We start from the raw sequence: 23,469 nt of genomic DNA, 5'->3' as shown, positions 1-23,469 counted from the left end.
AACCGGCCTAACAAACATCATAAAAACAAAACGCCCAAATAATGGTGGAATTTGCAGGGGGATGGGGGTGGAAGTTGCCTTTTCACAGCACTTGGACTTTTTTTTACTGCTTTCAGTACACTACATGGCACAGTAAATGTAGTAATTGAAAACAACTTGTCCTGCAAAAAAAACAACAACAAAAAAAACAAAACAAGCCCTCGTACGGCTGTGTAGATGGGGAACAAAAAGAAAAAAACAGAAGGAAAAAATGGATGCCCAAAACTGAAGTCACCCAACAACAACTGATTTTTTTTCCCAACATTATGAAAACGTTAAAAACTATAGAAAGAAACCCAAAAATGAGCCCTTATTTTTTTACACTTGGTGTTTTTTAATTTTGTTTTCTGTTTTAAAATAGTGGTGCCATCTGGTGGTCATTTATAGAACTACAGCTATACTTCATGTGCTGAGATTTTCAGCTGTATTATATAGACAGATGATAGATAGATAGATAGATAGATAGATAGATAGATAGATAGATAGATAGATAGCACTAGCTAGGTTAACCCCTTAGATGTCACTATCGTGAAAGCAGCTTTCAAGTGGTTAAATATGGTGAATCTTACCAACGCAATGGAATAATAATAATAATAATTTTATTTATATAGCGCCAACATATTCCGCAGCGCTTTACAACTTATAGAGGGGACTTATACAGACAACAGACATTACAGCATAACAGAAATCACAGTTCAAAACAGATACCAGGAGGAATGAGGGCCCTGCTCGCAAGCTTACAAACTATGAGGAAAAGGGGAGACACAAGAGGTGGATGGTAACAATTGCTTTAGTTATTTGGACCAGCCATAGTGTAAGGCTCGGGAAGGCTGTTCATAGTGTTATCATAGCACCTGAAGGCATACTGAACTCTCCTGTGGCTGAGCTTTCTAATTATATAATAGGTTGTAATATAAAAGTATTATATGAGCAATCGCAGATTCAAATCACCAAAGGTGACTAATAAAATATCACCCCTCTTTTCCCATTATTAAAAAAAGTAAAAAAAATAAACTTGATATTGACGCATCAGTAACAGCCCAAAATAATACAATATCATAAAATGTATCCCTTACAGTGACCTCCACACAGAGAAAAAAAATGCAAAACGGAAGAATTGCTGATTTTTTTTTTATCACACTGTAAAATAATGAAAAGAATCATAGCTCCATAAAAAAAGTCCACATTCAGAAAAAAAAAAGAATTATGGCTCCCCAAAAATAAAAAGTATAAAAAAAAAATTGGCATCACGATATTAGTGCTAATTTGTAGAACAAACATAATGTGTGATTTTTAAAGTTAACAATGTTAAAATAAAATCTGAACTCAAAAACTGCAGAATTTTTTTTATTACATTCCAAGTAATCCCGTGTCTGCTTCAAACATATGACTGCCATTAACCATCTGTCTGCTGCAAGTATATGACTGCCATTAACCATCTGTCTGCTGCAAGTATGTGACTGCCATTAACCATCTGTCTGCTGCAAGTATGTGACTGCCATTAACCATCTGTCTGCTGCAAGTATGTGACTGCCATTAACCATCTGTCTGCTGCAAGTATATGACTGCCATTAACCATCTGTCTGCTGCAAGTATATGACTGCCATTAACCATCTGTTTGCTGCAAGTATATGACTGCCATTAACCATGTGTCTGCTGCAAGTATATGACTGCCATTAACCATCTGTCTGCTGCAAGTATATGAGAGCCATTGCCATCTGTCTGCTGCAAGTATATGACTGCCAATAACCATCTGTCTGCTGCAAGTATATGACTGTCATTAACCATCTGTCTGCTGCAAGTATATGAGAGCCATTGCCATCTGTCTGCTGCAAGTATATGACTGCCAATAACCATCTGTCTGCTGCAAGTGTATGACTGTCATTAACCATCTGTCTGCTGCAAGTATATGACTGCCATTGCCATCTGTCTGCTGCAAGTATATGACTGCCATTAACCATTTGCCTGCTGTAAGCATTTAGTTGTGATTAATCATTTGTTTGCAGCTATTCCAAATTGTCTATACATCCACTGTTCTTTTGTGTATCCGCACCCCATATTCTGCTTCATTTGGTGCTTTCTGCGGTTCTGTATACTGGTTCTCACTGATCCATGTGCCATCCGGCAAGGTCCGACCACTGTTTCGTTGCCTCGTAGAAGGCTTAATTAAAGGCTACGTAGCGTCCGGGGCAGTGAAGCAAGTGGGTGACATATCATTCAGTGAGGGCCATATATATAATCCTTGGGTTTTACCACCATTTGATCACTGCTCCGTATTGACCAATGCTGGAGAAAAATGAAGCTCTCGCCACATACTGTTCTTCTCTGCTGCTCTCGGGCTACTAAATGCTGGCAGAGAACTTCCAGACCTCCAGATCTGTGTAATGTGTGGTGAGTCCAGAAATGTCTGCGGCTCCGTGATCTCTGGATTCATAGATCGTGTGAATGGAATTGATCTTGGGATAATTAGATTTGGAATTGGGATAATCAGATTTGGGACAATCATCGAATGCTGTGATGTCGCCATCTAGTGGCAGACTGTGATTTCACATTCTGTAGGATTTCCCGTTCCGTGGACGTCCGGCACAGGACCAGCTTGTAATTGGTTGGGCTCCTTTTATTAAATGAAGATTTAGCAGAACTTTTCCAAATCCAGATGAGGTTATAGTGCAGAGTGGGGAGGGGGACACGTCAAGGTTTTCTTGCCAAAACAAAACAGTCTTCCATACTTTTCATGTGATAATATCTGCGGGTGTAAGTAACAAGGCGGGGGATGGTAGCGCTTAGTGCAGAGTCACCTTCTGTAGTATCGGGGTCAGATGGGATTGTTCTGCCTAAAGACAAGAGAAGAGGTATACAGCAATAAGTAGTACTGCGAGGAAGGGGGCAGCCGGGACCCTCAATGACCGCCCCTCTATATACCACCATATAGCCTGACCGCCTCTGTATACCACCCTGTAACCTGACCGCCTCTATATACCACCCTGTAACCTGAACGCCTCTATATACCACCCTGTAACCTGACCGCCTCTATATACCACCCTGTAAACTGACCGCCTCTATATATACCACCCTTTAACCTGATCCCCTCTATATACCACCATGCAACGTGACAGCTCCTCTATATACCACCATGCAACCTGACCGCCTCTATATATACCACCCTGTAACGTGACAGCTCCTCTATATACCACCCTGTAACCTGACAGCTCCTCTATATACCACCCTGTAACGTGACAGCTCCTCTATATACCACCCTGTAACCTGACAGCTCCGCTATATACCACCATGCAACCTGACCACCTCTATATATACCACCCTGTAACCTGACCGCCCCTCTATATACCACCCTATAGCCTGATCGCCTATATATACCATGTAACCTGACTGCCTCTATATACCACCCTATAACCTGATCGCCTCTATATACCACCATGTAACCTGACTGCCCCTCTATATACCACCATGTAACCTGACCACCCCTCTATATACCACCCTATAACCTGATCGCCTCTATATACCACCATGTAACCTGACCGCCTCTATATACCACCCTGTAACCTGACAGCTCCTCTATATACCACCATGTAACCTGACCGCCTCTATATACCACCATGTAATCTGACAGCTCCTCTATATACCACCATGTAACCTGACAGCTCCTCTATATACCACCATGTAACCTGACAGGTCCTCAATATACCACCATGTAACCTGACTGCCTCTATATACCACCATGTAACCTGACTGCCCCTCTATATACCACGCTGTAACCTGACACCCCTCTATATACCACCATGTAACCTGACAGCTCCTCTATATACCGCCATGTAACCTGACCGCCTTTATATACCACCCTGTAACCTGATCGCCTCTATATACCACCATGTAACGTGACAGCCCCTCTATATACCACCATGTAACCTGACAGCTCCCCTATATACCACCATGTAACCTGCCTGCCTCTATATACCACCCTGTAACCTGATCCCCTCTATATACCACCATGTAACCTGACTGCCCCTCTATATACCACCATGTACCCTGACTGCCCCTCTATATACCACCATGTAACCTGACTGCCCCTCTATATACCACCCTGTAACCTGACAGCTCCTCTATATACCACCCTGTAACCTGACTGCCCCTCTATATACCACCATGTAACCTGACCGCCTCTATATACCACCATGTAATCTGACAGCTCCTCTATATACCACCATGTAACCTGACTGCCCCTCTATATACCACCATGTAACCTGACAGGTCCTCTATATACCACCATGTAACCTGACTGCCTCTATATACCACCATGTAACCTGACTGCCCCTCTATATACCACCATGTAACCTGACTGCCCCTCTATATACCACCCTGTAACCTGACCGCCTTTATATACCACCCTGTAACCTGATCGCCTCTATATACCACCCTGTAGCCTGACAGCTCCTCTATATACCACCATGTAACCTGACTGCCCCTCTATATACCACCCTGTAACCTGACCGCCCCTCTATATACCACCATGTAACCTGACCGCCTCAATATACCACCCTGACAGCTCCTCTATATACCACCATGTAACCTGACCGCCTCTATATACCACCATGTAATCTGACAGCTCCTCTATATACCACCATGTAACCTTTCTGCCCCTCTATATACCACCATGTAACATGACCGCCATGTTTTCTTCTTTACCTGCTTGTCAGCTCCCAGTTTGTCCAGTTCCACCAGTACCCTCCTCCCGTACTCCGGGTGCACGTCTGAGAAGTTCTTTACCTGGAAATACAGAATATGGTGACTACTTTGAGGTTGGACAACTATAGAAATATCCGAGCTACATGTTTGCAGCAGACGTCCATCACTCGGTGCCCACCTGCCATTTTCTACCATGGTTGGCAGGGGCACAGCTGTGATCCACTTGGCTGCTTTTTCTTTTTCAGACTGTTTCTCTCCCTATCCCCCATGCTTTACACTGCAGCTCTGCCTGCATAGATTTGCACTGATTGTTGTGCAAGAATTGTAGCTTACCGCTCTCTTCTGAATGAAACGTTGGGCTCCAGACAAGCTCTCTGCGATGTTCTCACAAAGCCTCTGCCGCTCCTCTTGTGACAGATCGAGGTAGAATTTTCTCACCTGCAAAGAAAACCAGAAGGACTGACCCGAGAGGCTAGAATCGTGGAGTAGGAGACCAACGGCAGCCTCTGGTCTGCACATCATAGAAAGACCCCTAATAACACCGCTTTTCCTAAGCCCACCTCTTCACATTATCCTCTGATCACCCACATTGTACAGGACCTTCCCACCCTGTACGACTCGTAGTCCTAAGCCTAGTGCAGGCCTACCCCGATCCTAGGCCCAGTTCTACACCCAGTACTTTCTGCATACCTATGGCCAGTAATCCTTGCAGTTGTACACCTGGCACCCCCCGCGGCCCTCGTCCCACTCCTCCCTGCGGCCTCAGGCCCATTTTCCCCCTATGGCCAAAGGCCCGCTCCCCCTCCCTGCATCCCCAGGCCTACTCCTTCCCACAGTCCCAGGCCCGCTCCTCCCTACGGTCCCAGGTGCGCTCCTCCTTGTGGCCCCAGGCACACTCCTCCCCACGGTCCCAGGTGCGCTCCTCCCCGCAGTCCCAGGTGCGCTCCTCCCCGCAGTTCCAGGTGTGCTCTTCCCCGCGGTCCCAGGTGCGCTTCTCCTGTGGCCCCAGGCACACTCCTCCCCACAGTCCCAGGTGCGCTCCTCTCCGCGGTCCCAGGTGCGCTCCTCCTGTGGCCCCAGGCACACTTCTCCCCACGGTCCCAGGTGCGCTGCTCCCCACAGTCCCAGGTGCGCTCTTCCCCGCGGTCCCAGGCCCGCTCCTCCCCACGGTCCCAGGCACACTCCCCCCCACGGTCCCAGGCACGGTCCTCCCCACGGTCCCAGGCTCACTCCTCCCCACAGCCCCAGGCACGCTCTCCCCACCCCAGACACGCTCCTCCCGACTGCCCCAGACCCACTCCTCCCTGCGGCCCCAGGCCCGCTCCTCCCCCTGTGGCCCCAGGCACGCTCCCATCGCACCATGAGTAATAATTACCTGAGACACGTTATCATCTTCTGAGTCGTCGTACCTGGCCACATCCCCATGTACGCTGGATGAGCTCTGCTGGTACTCACGCCTGTCCTGGGGACCCCCATAACTGTTTGGATAATAGGTCGGAGCATTTCCTTAGTGGAAAATGAAGTCATGAGTTTTAGGCATCAGAATAAATGATGAATTATTATGTAATCACACGATCTTCGATGAAATAACAGGTCATTCTATGTGATACATGGAGGGGTCCCAAGCAGTGCACCCCATTTTTTATCTCCTAATACCCCAAGAGAACATGCAAAGCTTTCTAGTATATCCACAGGACAGGCAATAATTTGCTAATGGCTGACGGCCACAGATCCCGAGGACCCCTAGCGAGCGGTAAGTGACCACCGGTCCTGAGGACATATTCTAGTGATGTGCCACACTTACCTTGATTATCACCCATTGCCATTAACCCATCACGCTGTACATTGGCGGCTCTAGACCTCATCGGGGAGTTTACTGGAATCTGCGCAAAATTCACTCCCAGCCGGTAACGCTGAGCATCTCCGTAGGCAAACATGCGCCCCTGGAATAAAATAGATCCAAAGAGATTAGATCACATCATGTGCAGGTCTCATTTAAAGACGACCGATTAATATTTATTTTTATTACTTAGTGTAAATGCCGCTGTTCTCCTGAACCCGGCGATGTTTTTCGTTCGTTCCTGCTCCTCTCTGTTCTCAAGATATGGCCTTGTCTTACCTGTATATAAATCTATCCTTTTTATCCAAGTGGACGTGCGCCCTCTAGACGACGCCTACAATACCGCTGAAGTCCACACCCACTTGGCCAACAGACTAGATTTATATACTGGGAAAAAAGAGGCCATATCTCAGGAACAGAGAGGAGCAGGAACAAAAGAAAAACATCACCGGATTCAGGAGAACAGCGGCATTTACACCAGGATAAAGTGGCTCCTGAGATTTATACCTGGCATTGTCTATCTGTTCTCCTCTATTAGCATATTATATATACACACACACACAGCCGGCCGTCTTACATGCAGGACCTTGTCAGGACTGGGCTCGATTCCTGGCACCAAGTTACTTGGCGAGAAGGCGATCTGCTCCACTTCAGCAAAGAAGTTGACTGGATTCCTGTTCAATGTAAACTTTCCTATGGGTATCAACGGGAACTCATCCTCGTACCAGACCTGTAATAAAAAAATGTGATGCGAGAAACTGTGCCAAGTGCCGAAATAAGAAAAAAAATCTATCATTACTGTGTGTGTATAGCGTCTATGGAGACATGTGTTGCCATGGTAACAGACTACAAACAAACCATATGTAGTCGGAACCTTTTCTCACCTACTTCTTCCATATAGAGGAGAGATCAACGGACCCGGGGAGGATGAGTAAAGCTTATTTTGTTTTTTTGTTTTTTTTACAATGAACTGTATATATCCAAAGTAAAATTTCAGAAAGTGGACAACCCCTATAAGGAGTGCATTGGGCAAGATACACAGAATTATCAAAAATGACTCTTCTTCTTTTTTTACCTTTGTGACATCGAAAGGGTTGAACGGCATCTTCTTGACTTGTTCCGGGGTCATGACTTGGATGCACAATGTCCAGGATGGGAAGTTGCCCTTATTTATGGCATCCTGAAGATCAGTATTGGCGTAGTCAGGATTTTTTCCCGCCAGAGCCTTCGCCGTCTCTCTGGGCAGATTTTTCAGCCCCTGGTTAGACTGGAGGGAATACGAGAAGTCGTAAGAAGAGTCTGGCAGATCAGGATGATACGAGCCTCAGATACGCACCGTCCACTGGAATTTCGCAAACACGGCCTCCCCCTGGGCGTTCACCAGCTTAAACGCGTGGTTCGAAAATCCATCCATGTGTCGATATCCATCAGGAATGCCCTTGTCCGAAAACAGGTGGGTGACCTACATGTAGGTAGGATGAGGGGGGTCATTAACCATCTCCTGGTATTAGAGGGCACGTAGAATATGGAAACCCAGGCACTGGTCATAGAAGATGGTATACGGGCTAGTTAATATTGTGCTACGTAATACCAGCCATGGTGCCCACATAATGCCAGCTATGGGACCCTCACATCAGCCATAGTGCCCACATAATGCCAGCTATGGGACCCTCACATCAGCCATAGTGCCCGCATAATGCCAGTCATGGCACCCGCACATCAGCCATAGTGCCCACATAATGCCAGCCATGGGACCCACACATCAGCCATAGTGCCCACATAATGCCAGCCATGGGACCCACACATCAGCCATAGTGCCCACATAATGCCAGCCATGGGATCCACACATCAGCCATAGTGCCTACATAATGCCAGCCAAGGGACCCACACATCAGCCATAGTGCCCACATAATGCCAGCCATGGGACCCACACATCAGCCATATTGCCTACATAATGCCAGCCAAGGGACCCACACATCAGCCATAATGCCAGCCATGGGACCCACACATCAGCCATAGTGCCCACATATTGCCAGCCATGGAACCCACACATCAGCCATAGTTCCCACATAATGCCAGCCATGGGACCCACACATCAGCCATAGTGCCCACATAATGCCAGCCAAGGGACCCACACATCAGCCATAGTGCCCACATATTGCCAGCCATGGAACCCACACATCAGCCATAGTGCCCACATAATGCCAGCCATGGGACCCACACATCAGCCATAGTGCCCACATAATGCCAGACAAGGGACCCACACATCAGCCATAGTACCCACATAATGCCAGCCATGGGACCCACACATCAGCCATAGTGCCCACATATTGCCAGCCATGGAACCCACACATCAGCCATAGTGCCCACATAATGCCAGCCATGGAACCCACACATCAGCCCTAGTGCCCACGTAATGCCAGCCATGGGACCCGCACATCAGCCATAGTGCCCACATAATGGCAGCCATGGGACACACACATCAGCCATAGTGCCTGCATAATGCCAGCCATGGGACCCACACATCAGCCATAGTGCCTACATAATGCCAACCAAAGGACCCACACATCAGCCATAGTACCCACATAATGCCAGCCATGGGACCCGCACATCAGCCATAGTGCCCACATAATGCCAGCCATGGAACCCACACATCAGCCATAGTGCCCACATAATGCCAGCCATGGGACCCACACATCAGCCATAGTGCCTACATAATGCCAGCCAAGGGACCCACACATCAGCCATAATGCCAGCCATGGGACCCACACATCAGCCATAGTGCCCACATATTGCCAGCCATGGAACCCACACATCAGCCATAGTTCCCACATAATGCCAGCCATGGGACCCACACATTAGCCATAGTGCCCACATAATGCCAGCCAAGGGACCCACACATCAGCCATAGTACCCACATAATGCCAGCTATGGGACCCACACATCAGCCATAGTGCCCACATATTGCCAGCCATGGAACCCACACATCAGCCATAGTGCCCACATAATGCCAGCCATGGAACCCACACATCAGCCATAGTGCCCACATATTGCCAGCCATGGAACCCACACATCAGCCATAGTGCCCACATAATGCCAGCCATGGGACCCACACATCAGCCATAGTGCCCACATAATGCCAGACAAGGGACCCACACATCAGCCATAGTACCCACATAATGCCAGCCATGGGACCCACACATCAGCCATAGTGCCCACATATTGCCAGCCATGGAACCCACACATCAGCCATAGTGCCCACATAATGCCAGCCATGGAACCCACACATCAGCCCTAGTGCCCACGTAATGCCAGCCATGGGACCCGCACATCAGCCATAGTGCCCACATAATGGCAGCCATGGGACACACACATCAGCCATAGTGCCTGCATAATGCCAGCCATGGGACCCACACATCAGCCATAGTGCCTACATAATGCCAACCAAAGGACCCACACATCAGCCATAGTACCCACATAATGCCAGCCATGGGACCCGCACATCAGCTATAGTGCCCACATAATGGCAGGCATGGAACCCACACATCAGCCATAGTGCCCACATAATGCCAGCCATGGGACCCACACATCAGCCATAGTGCCTACATAATGCCAACCAAAGGACCCACACATCAGCCATAGTACCCACATAATGCCAGCAATGGGATCCACACATCAGCCATAGTGCCCGCATAATGCCAGCCATGGGATCCACGCATCAGCCATAGTGCTTACATAATGCCAGCCATGGGACCCACACATCAGCCATAGTGCCCACATAATGCCAGCCATGGAACCCACACATCAGCCATAGTGCCCACATAATGCCAGCCATGGAACCCACAGATCAGCCATAGTGCCCACATAATGCCAGCCATGGGACCCACACATCAGCCATAGTGCCCACATAATGCCAGCCATGGGACCCACACATCAGCCATAGTGCCCGCATAATGCCAGCCATGGGACCCGCACATCAGCCATAGTGCCCACATAATGGCAGGCATGGGACCCACACATCAGCCACAGTGCCCACATAATGCAAGCTATGGGACCCTCACATCAGCCATAGTGCCCACATAATGGCAGGAATGGGACCCACACATCAACCATGGTGCCCACATAATACCAGCTATGGGACCCTCACATCAGCCATAGTGCCTGCATAATGCCAGTCATGGGACCCACACATCAGCCATAGTGCCCAAATAATGCCAGCCATGGGACCCACACATCAGCCACAGTGCCCACAAAATGCCAGCCATGAGACCCACACATCAGCCATAGTGCCTGCATAATGCCAGCCATGGGACCCACACATTAGCGATAGTGCCCAAATAATGGCAGGTATGGGACTCGCACATCAGCCGCCATAGTGCCCACGTAATGGCAGGCATGGGACTCACACATCAGCCATAGTGCCCACATAATGGCAGGCATGGGACCCACACATCAACCATGGTGCCCACATAATGCCAGCTATGGGACCCTCACATCTGCCATAGTGCCCGCATAATGCCAGTCATGGGACCCACACATCAGCCATAGTGCCCACATAATGCCAGCCATGGGACCCACACATCAGCCATAGTGCCCACATAATGCCAGCCATGGAACCCACATATCAGCCATAGTGCCCACATAATGCCAGCCATGGGACCCACACATCAGCCATAGTGCCTACATAATGCCAGCCATGGGACCCACACATCAGCCGTAGTGCCCACATAATGCCAGCCATGAGACCCACACATCAGCCATAGTGCCTGTATAATGCCAGCCATGGGACCCACACATTAGCTTTAGTGCCCACATAATGGCAGGTATGGGACCCGCACATCAGCCATAGTGCCCACATAATGGCAGGCATGGGACTCATACATCAGCCATAATGCCCTCATAAATGCCAGCCATGGGACCCGCACATCAGCCATAGTGCCCACATAATGCCAGCCATGGGACCTACACATCAGCTATAGTGCCCACATAATGCCAGCCATGGAACTGACACATCAGTCAGTGCCCACATAATGCCAGGCATGGGACCCACACATCAGCCATAGTGCCCACATAATGCCAGCCATGGAATCCGCACATCAGCCATGGTGCCCAGATAATGCCAGCCATGGGACCCACACATCAGCCACGGTACTCACATAATGCCAGTCATGGCACCCACACATCAGCCATAGTGCCCACATAATGCCAGCCATGGTACCCACACATCAGCCATAGTGCCCACATAATGCCAGCCATGGCACCCACACATCAGCCATAGTGTCCACATAATGCCAGCCATTGGACCCACACATCAGCCATAGTGCCCGCATAATGCCAGCCATGGGACCCATACATCAGTCATATTGCCTGCATAAGGCCAGCCATGGGACCCATACATCAGTCATAGTGGCACATAATGCCAGCCATGGTACAAGACAATACCAGCCACACTGCCCACATAATACTAGTCATAGAGCCCACATAATGCCAGCCATGGCATCCATACATCAGCCATAGTGCCCATATAATGCCAGCCATGGGCCCCACACATCAGCCATAGTGCCCACATAATGCCAGCCATGGAATCTGCACATCAGCCACGGTGCCCACATAATGTCAGCCATGGGACCCACACATCAGCCACGGTACTCACATATTGCCAGCCATGGCACCCACACATCAGCCATAGTGCCCACATAATGCCAGCCATGGCACCCACACATCAGCCATAGTGCCCACATAATGCCAGCCATGGGACCCACACATCAGCCATAGTGCCTACATAATGCCAGCCATGGGACCCACACATCAGCCGTAGTGCCCACATAATGCCAGCCATGAGACCCACACATCAGCCATAGTGCCCGCATAATGCCAGCCATGGGACCCACACATTAGCTTTAGTGCCCACATAATGGCAGGTATGGGACCCGCACATCAGCCATAGTGCCCACATAATGGCAGGCATGGGACTCATACATCAGCCATAATGCCCTCATAAATGCCAGCCATGGGACCCGCACATCAGCCATAGTGCCCACATAATGGCAGCCATGGGACACACACATCAGCCATAGTGCCCACATAATGCCAGCCATGGGACCTACACATCAGCTATAGTGCCCACATAATGCCAGCCATGGAACTGACACATCAGTCAGTGCCCACATAATGCCAGGCATGGGACCCACACATCAGCCATAGTGCCCACATAATGCCAGCCATGGAATCCGCACATCAGCCATGGTGCCCAGATAATGCCAGCCATGGGACCCACACATCAGCCACGGTACTCACATAATGCCAGTCATGGCACCCACACATCAGCCATAGTGCCCACATAATGCCAGCCATGGCACCCACACATCAGCCATAGTGCCCACATAATGCCAGCCATGGCACCCACACATCAGCCATAGTGTCCACATAATGCCAGCCATTGGACCCACACATCAGCCATAGTGCCCGCATAATGCCCAGCCATGGTACCAAGACAATACCAGACACACTGCCCACATAATACTAGTCATAGAGCCCACATAATGCCAGCCATGGCACCCGCACATCAGCCATAGTGCCCACATACCAGCCACGTTGCCCACATAATAATAATTAAAGTGCACACATAATGCCAGCCATGGTGCCAAGACAATATCAGCCATGGTGCCCCCATAATACTAATTATAGTGCCATTGTAATGCTATCCATGGAGACCACATGATACCAGCCAGGTGGGTGACCTACGTGTAGACAGGATGTAGGGTCATTAACCATCTACTGGTATCGGAGGGCATGTACAGTATAGAAACCCAGGCACTGGTCATAAAAGATGGTATATGGGCTATATAATAATGTGCTACATAATGCCAGCCACGGTGCCCACATAATACTAGCCATAATGCCTGTATAATATTAATCATAGTGCCCATATAATGCCTTCCATGGTACCCACATAATGCCAGCCATAGTAGCCACACATCAACCATAGTGCCCACATAATGCCAGCCATGGGACCAAGAAAATAACAGCCACAATGCCCACATAATACTAGCCATAATGCCTTCATAATACTAGTCATAGTGCCCACATATCAGCTATAATGCCCGCATAATACCAGCCAGGGTACCAAGATAATGCCAGCCACGTTGCCCACATAATACTAATTATAGTGCCCACATAATGCCAGCTATGGTACCAATACATTATCAGACATGGTGCCCACATAATACTAGCCATAATGACTTTATAATACTAATTAGTGCCCACATAATACCAGCTATGGCACCCACATATCAGTCATGGTGGCCACATAATGCCAAATAATTACATTTTCTACATGGTTGTCTTTCCAACAGGGCTTCCACTAAACTAATCAGCAGCCGCTATTAGAAAGTGCTGGGATCAGACTGCACCGTGGCCTCATCCACGTGATCCCTCTAGTGGATCAGACCAGTGAGCGGCTGAGGACAATCGAAAACCTCACAATGAGCAACGTATGGTGTCTGGTACCTCGTGTAGGGTTTCAGGACGAAGGCTCAAGAAATCCCACAGCATGTTTGGGTCTTTACGATGAGTCTGAGGGTTCCTCTTCTGAGCATGGGAAAGTGATGGAAACTACAAGAGAAAAGGTTGTGAGGGAGACAAATCCAGAAGAAACTCCATGATGAGCATCATGTATGACTAGTGGGAGAAGATGACATATTGTGGATCCTCTTACTACAGATCTGTATGGGACACACCAACATCCAAACATAGATTTCAGATGTCCTCTCCAAAATGTCCCATCCAAGATGTCCTACAACCAGCTATGGGCCATGTTCTCCAATGTTGAGGTCCTTACATGCCATATGATACCACAATATACAGTTGTACTCAAAAGTTTACATACCCTGGCAGAATTTTTGCTTTCTTAGCCATTTTTTGAGAATATGAATGATAACATCAAAACGTTTTCTCCACTCATGGTTAGTGGTTGGGTGAAGCCATTTATTGTCAAACTACTGTGTTTTCTCTTATTAAATCATAATGACACCCCAAAATATCCAAATGACCATGATCAAAAGTTTACATACTCCATTTCTTAATACTGTGTATTGCCCCCTCTAACGTCAATGACAGCTTGAAGTCTTTTGTGGTAGTTGTGGATGAGGTTCTTTATTTTATATATATAGTAAAGCTTCCCACTCTTCTTGGCAAAAAAGCTTCCAGTTCTGTAAATTTCTGGCTGTCTAGCATGAACTGCGTGCTTGAGATCTCCCCAGAGTGGCTCAATGATACTGAGGTCAGGAGACTGAGATGGCCACTCCAGAACCTTCACTTTGTTTTGCTGTAGCCAATGACAGGTCGACTTGGCCTTGTGTTTTGGATCGTTGTCATGTTGGAACATCCAAGTACGTCCCATGGGCAGCTTCCAGGATGATGAGTGCAAATTTGCCTCCAGTATTTGCTGATAAAGTGCTGCATTTATCTTTTCTTCAACTTTGACCAAGTTTCCTGTGCCTTTGCCACATCCCCAAAACATCAGCGATCCACCTCCATGCTTTACAGTAGGAATGGTGTTCCTTTCATCATAGGTCTTGTTGACCTCTCTCCAAATGCAACGTTTATGGTTGGAGCCAAAAAGTTCAATTTCGTTCTCATCACTCCAAATAACCTTGTTCCAGAAGTTTTGAGGCTTGTCTCTGTGCTGTTTTGCATATTGTAGGCGAGATACTTTGTGGCATTTGCGCAGTAATGGCTTTCTTCTGGCAACTCGACCATACAGCCCATTTTTCTTCAAGTGCCTCCTTATTGTGCATCTTGAAACAGCCACACCGCTAGTTTTCAGAGAGTACAGTATTTCAGCTGATGTTATTTGTGGGGGGGGGGTTTGCATCCCAAACAATTTTCCTGGCAGTTGTGGGCGACATTTTTGTTGGTCTTCCGGACCGTGGTTTTGTTTTTACAGAGCTCTTGATTTTCCATTTGTTAATCACAGTTTGAATGCTGCTGACTGGCATTATCAATTCCTTGGATATCTTTCTGTATCCCTTTCCTGTTTTATACAGTTCAACTACCTTTTCCTGTAGATCCATTGACAATTCTTTTGCTTTCCACATGACTCACAATCCAGAGACGTCAGTGGCTGGATGAAAGATGCAAGAGTCTGTCTGGATCCCAGAAACTCACTCAGCTTTTCTGCACACACGCTGATTACAAGCAAACAGGTCACAGGTGAGCATGTTACCTTTAGTAGCCATTCAAACCCATTTGTATCAACCTCTGTGCATGTTATCAGGCCAAAATCACCAGGCTATGTAACCTTTTGATCAGGGTCATTTGGATGTTTTCGGTTGTCATTATGATTTAAAAAGAGAAACTACTGTAGTTTGACAATAAATGGCTTCACCCAACCACTAACCATGAGTGGATAAAAAGTTTTGGTGTTATCACTCATATACTTTGAAAAAATGCCAAGAAAGCAAAAATTCTGCCGGGGTATTTAAACTTTTGAGCACAACTGTATTGGATGAATGAAGCGTCTGGATAATCTCATGTCTCATTATTAGTTTATTCCCTTACATGAAAGTCTTTGGTCAAACATCATGCAGACTATAGACCATGGTGGCCATGCCAACACACATATTCCAGGCAAGTCTCTTCGGAGCTGGACAACTCTTCTAGACTATACCGGAGACTCCCAAAAGAAAGGGAGACCTTCCAGGCAAGTCTCCCGGAGATGGAGAACTCTTTTAGGCTATACCTGAGGCTTTGAGAAGTAGGAGAGATCTGCCAGGAAAGTCTACCGGTAGCTGTATAATCCCCTTTAGAGGCAAGGATTTCTTTTGTTCATGACGCAGAGGCCTGGCTCCAAGACAAATGTTGAGAAGGCAGATAAAGGGAATGGCCTAAAAAGGAGCGTGGTCTCCAAATGTTGGGGTGTTTATAGGACAAATTTTGTTGACATGCAAAGTCTTCAAAAATAGTTTAGAAAATAGTTTAGAAAATCTGGCAAGTAAGTAGTTAACCAGTACATTGGCCCATACGCTAAACACAAAGGAGACATATCAGTGACCCCTTAACAGAACAGTAGAGAGTAGCACTCATTTTCCCAAAAAAGCCAGCCTCGCCATATAAATTTACCATCCCCGAGGGCCTCACATCAAACACCAAAAGGGGCCACATGCCTATTCTTTGGGTATTCCACATGCCTAATCGTTGGGTATTCCTGCTCTGAACCAATCCAAAAAAGTGCAAGGAATGAGGGGCCACAAATGAGTGAGACGACCGGATATAATAGAGGGGGCATCCATACTGACCAAGATGGGGTCTCTTATGAAGAATATCGGGGTGTTATTCCCAACAATATCCCAGTTTCCTTGTTGCGTGTAGAATTTTACAGCGAATCCGCGAGGATCTCTAACAAGTTCTGACGTCCCTGTTTCTCCAGCTGCAAAAATAATCATTAAAAATACATTAAGGAAGGACCAGAGAAGTGCAGGGGACGTCTCATTGCTCCGCCATCAACCTCAGAAGGAAGAGTTTGCATTTCTAGCTCACAGGAGCCATGAGGGCCGTCATGTGGACTGTCCTACCTTAGGTTCCTCAGGGACTTTTTTCCCCTATTTTCCAGGCAGAAAACTTACTGTAGCGTCAATGTGTACGAGAACAATCATCATTTCTGCCACAGTAGGAAGAACAGCTCTGGAGCACAAAATGCTGCCCTAACAAAGCTTAGAACTTACTGGTAGTAGAGAAGCGGACAGCTACCGGCGTCTTCTTCCCAACGTACTGAAACATTTGGGCCTTGCAATACTTGGTGATATCATGAGTGACCTCGAAGCAACCGAACGCTCCTGAAATACAAAAACATAGTAGAGTAAAGGGAGGGGGCTCCTTATTACCGCACCCACCCATCCCATAAAGCAAGATAACATCTGTCTCATAAGAGTAGAACCAAAGAGAAAATTAATTTATGGAAAATTCCACTTTGCAGCACGCCATAAAATGCTGTGCTAATTTGCATAACTGCTCTCACGCAGACAGTAACGACGTCGCTTAAATTCGAAATTTAAAATTTGAAATTGTGCGGCTTTCCAGAGAGCAGTGCATTATGGGAGCTTAGATAGCAGTTATATAATGACCATATCCAATATGGTGTCCTTTTGAAATAAATCTTCACCCCCTCCCGGCCATTTTTTCCTCCCCTTCTTCCCAGAGCCATAACTTTCTATTTTTCCACCAATATCGCCGTACGAGGGCTTGTTTTTAGGGGGACGAGTTGCACTTTTGAATGACACTGCGAAACGAGAAAAAACATTCCAGGTGTGGTGAAACTTAAAAAAAAAGTGCAATTTCCCAATTGTTTTTGTTTTTTTGTTTTTTTTAAATTTTATTCACCATGTTCATTATATGGTAAAACTGACCTGATATTATGATTCTCTGGATTGGTGCGAGTTCACGGATACCACACATGTATAGTTTAATATTTTATTTAAGTGCTTAAAAATAATCTGAAATTTGTGTGAAAAATATATATTTTTTTGTGTTTGTCGCCATTTTACGAGACCTGTAGTGTCACCATTTTTTGTCATCTGGGTGGCGGCTTATTTTTTTGCGCTCCGAGACGATATTTTAACTGATAACATTTTGGGGTACATACAATGTTTTGATTGCTTCTTATTGTATTTTATTGCAATGTTGTGGAGACCAAAAACAGTAACATATAGAGAGGAGTATGCCGCTGTCAGACACCTTTAGCAAGGATCAGACATGCTGAAATTCAACATGCCCAATCCTTTCCCCAAAATATTCTGAATTATCAGCCGACCATCCGATATCTGCACATAGCAGGCAAAATGGTATAAAAAAAATGTAAATAAATATACAGTTTCAATTTTTTTATCATTATATCGTCCTGCCGGACTTTCTTACCGGCACCACGAGCGTGCACCACCCTCTCTGGAATACGCTCCCGGACAAAGTGAGATATTTCTTCAATGAATATTGCATCCTGGAGGAGAACTGGCCCTCGAGGGCCCGCAGTCAATGAAGTGGTCAAGTTTCCGATGGGGTCTCCATTGGATGTGGTCATCAGCTCGGGCTATAGAGAGAGTAAAAAATGGACATTTCTATAGCAAGTCATCAAAGTCTTACTACTGCCCATGGTGGGAAATTGGGGATCCGTCACCGTGACATCACTATGAATGTCACAATGCATGGTGGAATAGGATTCGGGGTCACTTGTAATCAATGTCACTGCATATCACTGACCCCTCGACAGCACTAAACCCTGCACATCACTGACCACTGCATATCACTGACCCCTGGAAAGCTCTGACCCCTGCACATCACAGACCCCTGCACATCACAGATCCCTGCACATCACAGACCCCTGCACATCACTGACCCCTGCACAGCACAGACCCCTGCACATCACTGACCCCTGTACCTCACTGACCCCTGTACATCTTTACATCACTGACCCCAGCAAAGCATTGATCCCTGCACAGCACAAACCCCTGCGCAGCACAGACCCCTGTGCAGCACAGACCCCTGCACAGCACAGACCCCTGCACAGCACAGACCCCTGCACAGCACTGACCCCTGCACAGCACGTCTTTACATCACTGACCCCAGCAAAGCATTAATCCCTGCACAGCACAGCATTGATTCCTGCACATCACAAACCCCTGCAAAGCACGGACCCCTGCACAGCACAGACCCCTGCACATCACTGACCCCTGTACCTCACTGACCCCTGTACATCTTTACATCACTGACCCCAGCAAAGCATTGATCCCTGCACAGCACAAACCCCTGCAAAGCACAGACCCCTGCGCAGCACAGACACCTGCACAGCACTGACCCCTGCACAGCACAACCCCCTGGACATCACTGAACCCTAAACATCTGTACATCACTGACCCCTGCAAAGCACAGACCCCTGCACATCACTGACCCCTGTACATCACTGACCCCTGTACATCTGTACATCACTGACCCCTGCACAGCACAGACCCCTGCACATCACTGACCCCTGTACATCACTTACCCCTGGACATCTGTACATCACTGACCCCTGCACAGCACAGACCCCTGCACATCACTGACCCATGCACATCACTGACCCCTGCACAGCACTGTCCAGTGCACAGCACAGACCCCCCGTACAGAACTGACCGCTGCACAGAACTGATCCTACATAGCACTGATCCATGCACTGGATTGACGCTGCACAGGCTACAGGACATCACATCATATAGATTACAGTATACATACAGTACAGACCAAAAGTTTGGACACACCTTCTTATTTAAAGATTGTTCTGTATTTTCATGACTATGAAAATTGTACATTCACACTGGAGGCATCAAAACTATGAATTAACACATGTGGAATTACATACGTAACAAAAAAGTGGGAAACAACTGAAATTATGTCTTATATTCTAGGTTCTTCAAAGTAGCCACCTTTTGCTTTGATGACTGCTTTGCACACTCTTGGCATTCTCTTGATGAGCTTCAAGAGGTAATCACCGGGAATGGTCTTCCACCAATCTTGAAGGAGTTCCCAGAGATGCTTAGCACTTGTTGGCCCTTTTGCCTTCACTCTGCTGTCCAGCTCACCCCAAACCATCTCGATTGGGTTCAGGTCTGGTGACTGTGGAGGCCAGGTCATCTGGCGTAGCCCCCCATCACTCTCCTTCTTGGTCAAATAGCCCTTACACAGCCTGGAGGTGTGTTTGGGGTCATTGTCATGTTGAAAAATAAATGATGGTCCAACTAAACGCAAACCGGATGGAATAGCATGCCGCTGCAAGATGCTGTGGTAGCCATGCTGGTTCAGTATGCCTTCAATTTTAAATAATTCAACAACAGTGTCACCAGCAAAGCACTCCCACACCCTCACACCTCCTCCTCCATGCTTCACGGTGGGAACCAGGCATGTAGAGTCCATCCGTTCATCTTTTCTGCGTCACACAAAGACACGGTGGTTGGAACCAAAGATCTCAAATTTGGACTCATCAGACCAAAGCACAGATTTCCACTGGTCTAATGTCTATTCCTTGTGTTCTTTAACCCAAACAAGTCTCTTCTGCTTGTTGCCTGTCCTTAGCAGTGGTTTCCTAGTAGCTATTTTACCATGAAGGCCTGCTGCACAAAGTCTCCTCTTAACAGTTGTTGTAGAGATGTGTCTGCTGCTAGAACTCTGTGTGGCATTGACCTGGTCTCTAGTCTGAGCTGCTGTTAACCTGCGATTTCTGAGGCTGGTGACTCGGATAAACTTATCCTCAGAAGCAGAGGTGACTCTTGGTCTTCCTTTCCTGGAGCGATCCTCATGTGAGCCAGTTTCTTTGTAGCGCTTGATGGTTTTTGCAACTTCACTTGGGGACACTTTCAACATTTTCCCAATTTTTTGGACTGACTGACTTTCATTTCTTAAAGTAATGATGGCCACTCATTTTTCTTTACTTAGCTGCTTTTTTCTTGCCATAATACAAATTCTAACAGTCTATTCAGTAGAACTATCAGTTGTGTATCCACTAGGCTTCTGCTCAACACAAATGATGGTCCCAACCCCATTTATAAGGCAAGAAATCCCACTTATTAAACCTGACAGGGCACACCTGTGAAGTGAAGACCATTCCCGGTGACTACCTCTTGAAGCTCATCAAGAGAATGCCAAGTACAAAGTCTTCAGTACAAAATATTTATTACAAAGTTCAAACAGATGCGGCACTCACCCGAATGTTGCTGAAATCAGTGTCCTTTATTTGCTTTATGCGGCATTAGACATTTGCGGAGAGTCGGCAGGAGAAAGAAGAGAGGGGTGCGGGGAGAAGGGAGTGGACGACGGCCGTTTCGCGCAAATGCGCTTCTACAGGTCCAGGTGCACAATCAAGTGTGTAATTTCCTTTTTATAGGAGTAGACAAATAAGTGAAAAAAACATACATAAGTGCAGACAAAAATTAAAATCACATTTTACAATGGAAATGAATACAATGTCGACTTAGAATATATCACTATAATGCTTACAAGAATATAGCCATATCTAGTTTATCATTAAGTCCGATTGGACCTTGAGCATTAGTCTTTATTATCCACCTTGCTTCGTGTTGGAGAAGAATTTTATTTCGGTTTCCGCCTTGGGGTGGAGATTTAACAACCTCTAAGCCTGCAAAACGCAATACATTGGGATTTGCATTATGGCTTTCCTGTAAATGTTTGATTAAACGCAAGGAACCTTTCCCTGTGGAAATTGACCTATAATGCTCTCTAATATCTCGTTGCCATTGGGCGGATTGTCTTACCGATATAATAAAATAAATATGGACAAAAAATTACATAAACAACATATTTGCTTTTACACAAAATATAATCCTGGACTGTATGTGTTACGGGACCTATCCATATAGGGTTACTCAGTGCTAGTGTTGAGCATTCCGATACCGCAAGTATCGGGTATCGGCCGATATTTGCTGTATCGGAATTCCGATACCGAGATCCGATACTTTTGTGATATCGGGAATCGGTATCGGGATCGATATTAATGTGTAAAATAAAGAATAAAAATAAAAAATATTGATATACTCACCTCTCCAACGCAGCCTGGACCTTACCGATGTAACCGGCATCTTCCGTTCCTAAGAATGAGCGCTTGAAAGACCTTAGATGACGTCGCGGCTTGTGATTGGTCGTGTGAGCGGTCACGTGACCGCCACGCGACCAATCACAAGCCGCGACGTCATCTAAGGTCTTTCAAGCGCTCATTCTTAGGAACGGAAGATGCCGGTTACATCGGTAAGGTCCAGGCTGCGTCGGAGAGGTGAGTATATCAATATTTTTTATTTTTATTCTTTATTTTACACATTAATATCGATCCCAGGGCCTGAAGGAGAGTTTCCTCTCCTTCAGACCCTGGGAACCATACAGGATACCTTCCGATACTTGGTGTCCCATTGACTTGTATTGGTATCTGGTATCGGTATCGGCGATATCCGATACTTTTCGGGTATCGGCCGATACTATCCGATACCGATACTTTCAAGTATCGGACGGTATCGCTCAACACTATTACTCACTAAATGAAGATGACAGAAACTGCAGCTACCGCATCTGTGATTTCCCTGAGGTTGAAATTTTCCTAGCCAATTTTGATTTTTTGGCAACAGCCGATTGTGGACAAGTAAATCACCCAGATTCTTTGTGCGTTTATACGCAAATTGGGGTTGGTTAGATACTATTTTTGATAGATCCCTATCATTCTGTACAACGTGCCAGCTTTTTCCAATGGCAGAGTACACATCATTGTCCATTTGGCTATGTGTGAATGTAAACGTAAACCTCTGCTGCTCTTGTTGTCTCATTTGAGATCGTTTTTCTTTTTTGCGGTTTTTTAGTATATCTTTTTGCGAGAGTTTATAAACCCTTGATTAAGCTGCTGCTAATACATGGGATGGATAATTTCTCTGTAAAAAACATGATTTAAGCTCCTCAATTTGTTCCCTAAAAATATTATCGTTATTATTTATTTTTCTAAGACGCACCATCTGGGTATAAGGTATACTTTTCCTTGTACGAAATGGATGAGCACTGCTAAAATGTAGCAAGTTATTTGTTGCCGTCGGCTTTTTATATACTTTTGTGACTAGTTCACCATCTGATATATTTATTTGTACATCCAAGAATTCAAGAGTGTTATTACTAAAGCAAGATGTAAATTGCATATTATCCTCAGTCACGTCATTTAAGTGGGAGACAAAATTATCAAAATCACTTTTTGTGCCATCCCAGACAATAAAATATCGTCTGCGAACCGCAAGTATAGTTGCATATGCTTCAAGAACGGGTTCGTAATTGCCGTAATGTATTTTTCTTCTAAGGCGGCTAAAAATAAATTATCGAAG

General features: G+C 46.6%; 1 protein-coding gene across 2 annotated transcripts in view; it reads right to left on the bottom strand.

The window, feature by feature from the left end:
• Positions 1 to 623: 623 nt before the first annotated feature.
• Positions 624 to 23,469, bottom strand: part of LOC143806444 (catalase-like) — a 72,571-nt gene continuing 49,725 nt past the window's right edge. Inside the window, exons 2-13 of one of the 2 annotated variants that reach the window (XM_077286999.1) lie at positions 18,494 to 18,662; positions 17,305 to 17,415; positions 16,879 to 17,009; positions 14,090 to 14,194; positions 7,917 to 8,042; positions 7,656 to 7,847; positions 7,158 to 7,310; positions 6,545 to 6,683; positions 6,116 to 6,246; positions 5,074 to 5,178; positions 4,741 to 4,821; positions 624 to 2,873 (exon numbers count right to left, since the gene is read on the bottom strand). In XM_077286999.1, the coding sequence (XP_077143114.1) occupies positions 2,823 to 2,873; positions 4,741 to 4,821; positions 5,074 to 5,178; positions 6,116 to 6,246; positions 6,545 to 6,683; positions 7,158 to 7,310; positions 7,656 to 7,847; positions 7,917 to 8,042; positions 14,090 to 14,194; positions 16,879 to 17,009; positions 17,305 to 17,415; positions 18,494 to 18,662 (1,494 nt within the window). In that variant the 3' untranslated portion in view covers positions 624 to 2,822. The remainder of the gene's footprint in view (positions 2,874 to 4,740; positions 4,822 to 5,073; positions 5,179 to 6,115; positions 6,247 to 6,544; positions 6,684 to 7,157; positions 7,311 to 7,655; positions 7,848 to 7,916; positions 8,043 to 14,089; positions 14,195 to 16,878; positions 17,010 to 17,304; positions 17,416 to 18,493; positions 18,663 to 23,469) is intronic. The other variant, XM_077286998.1, reaches the window with a different exon arrangement.

This window comes from Ranitomeya variabilis, chromosome 2 (genome assembly GCF_051348905.1).
Source record: "Ranitomeya variabilis isolate aRanVar5 chromosome 2, aRanVar5.hap1, whole genome shotgun sequence".
Classification (NCBI taxonomy): domain Eukaryota; kingdom Metazoa; phylum Chordata; class Amphibia; order Anura; family Dendrobatidae; genus Ranitomeya; species Ranitomeya variabilis.
This window is presented reverse-complemented; position numbering and strand designations above follow the sequence as displayed.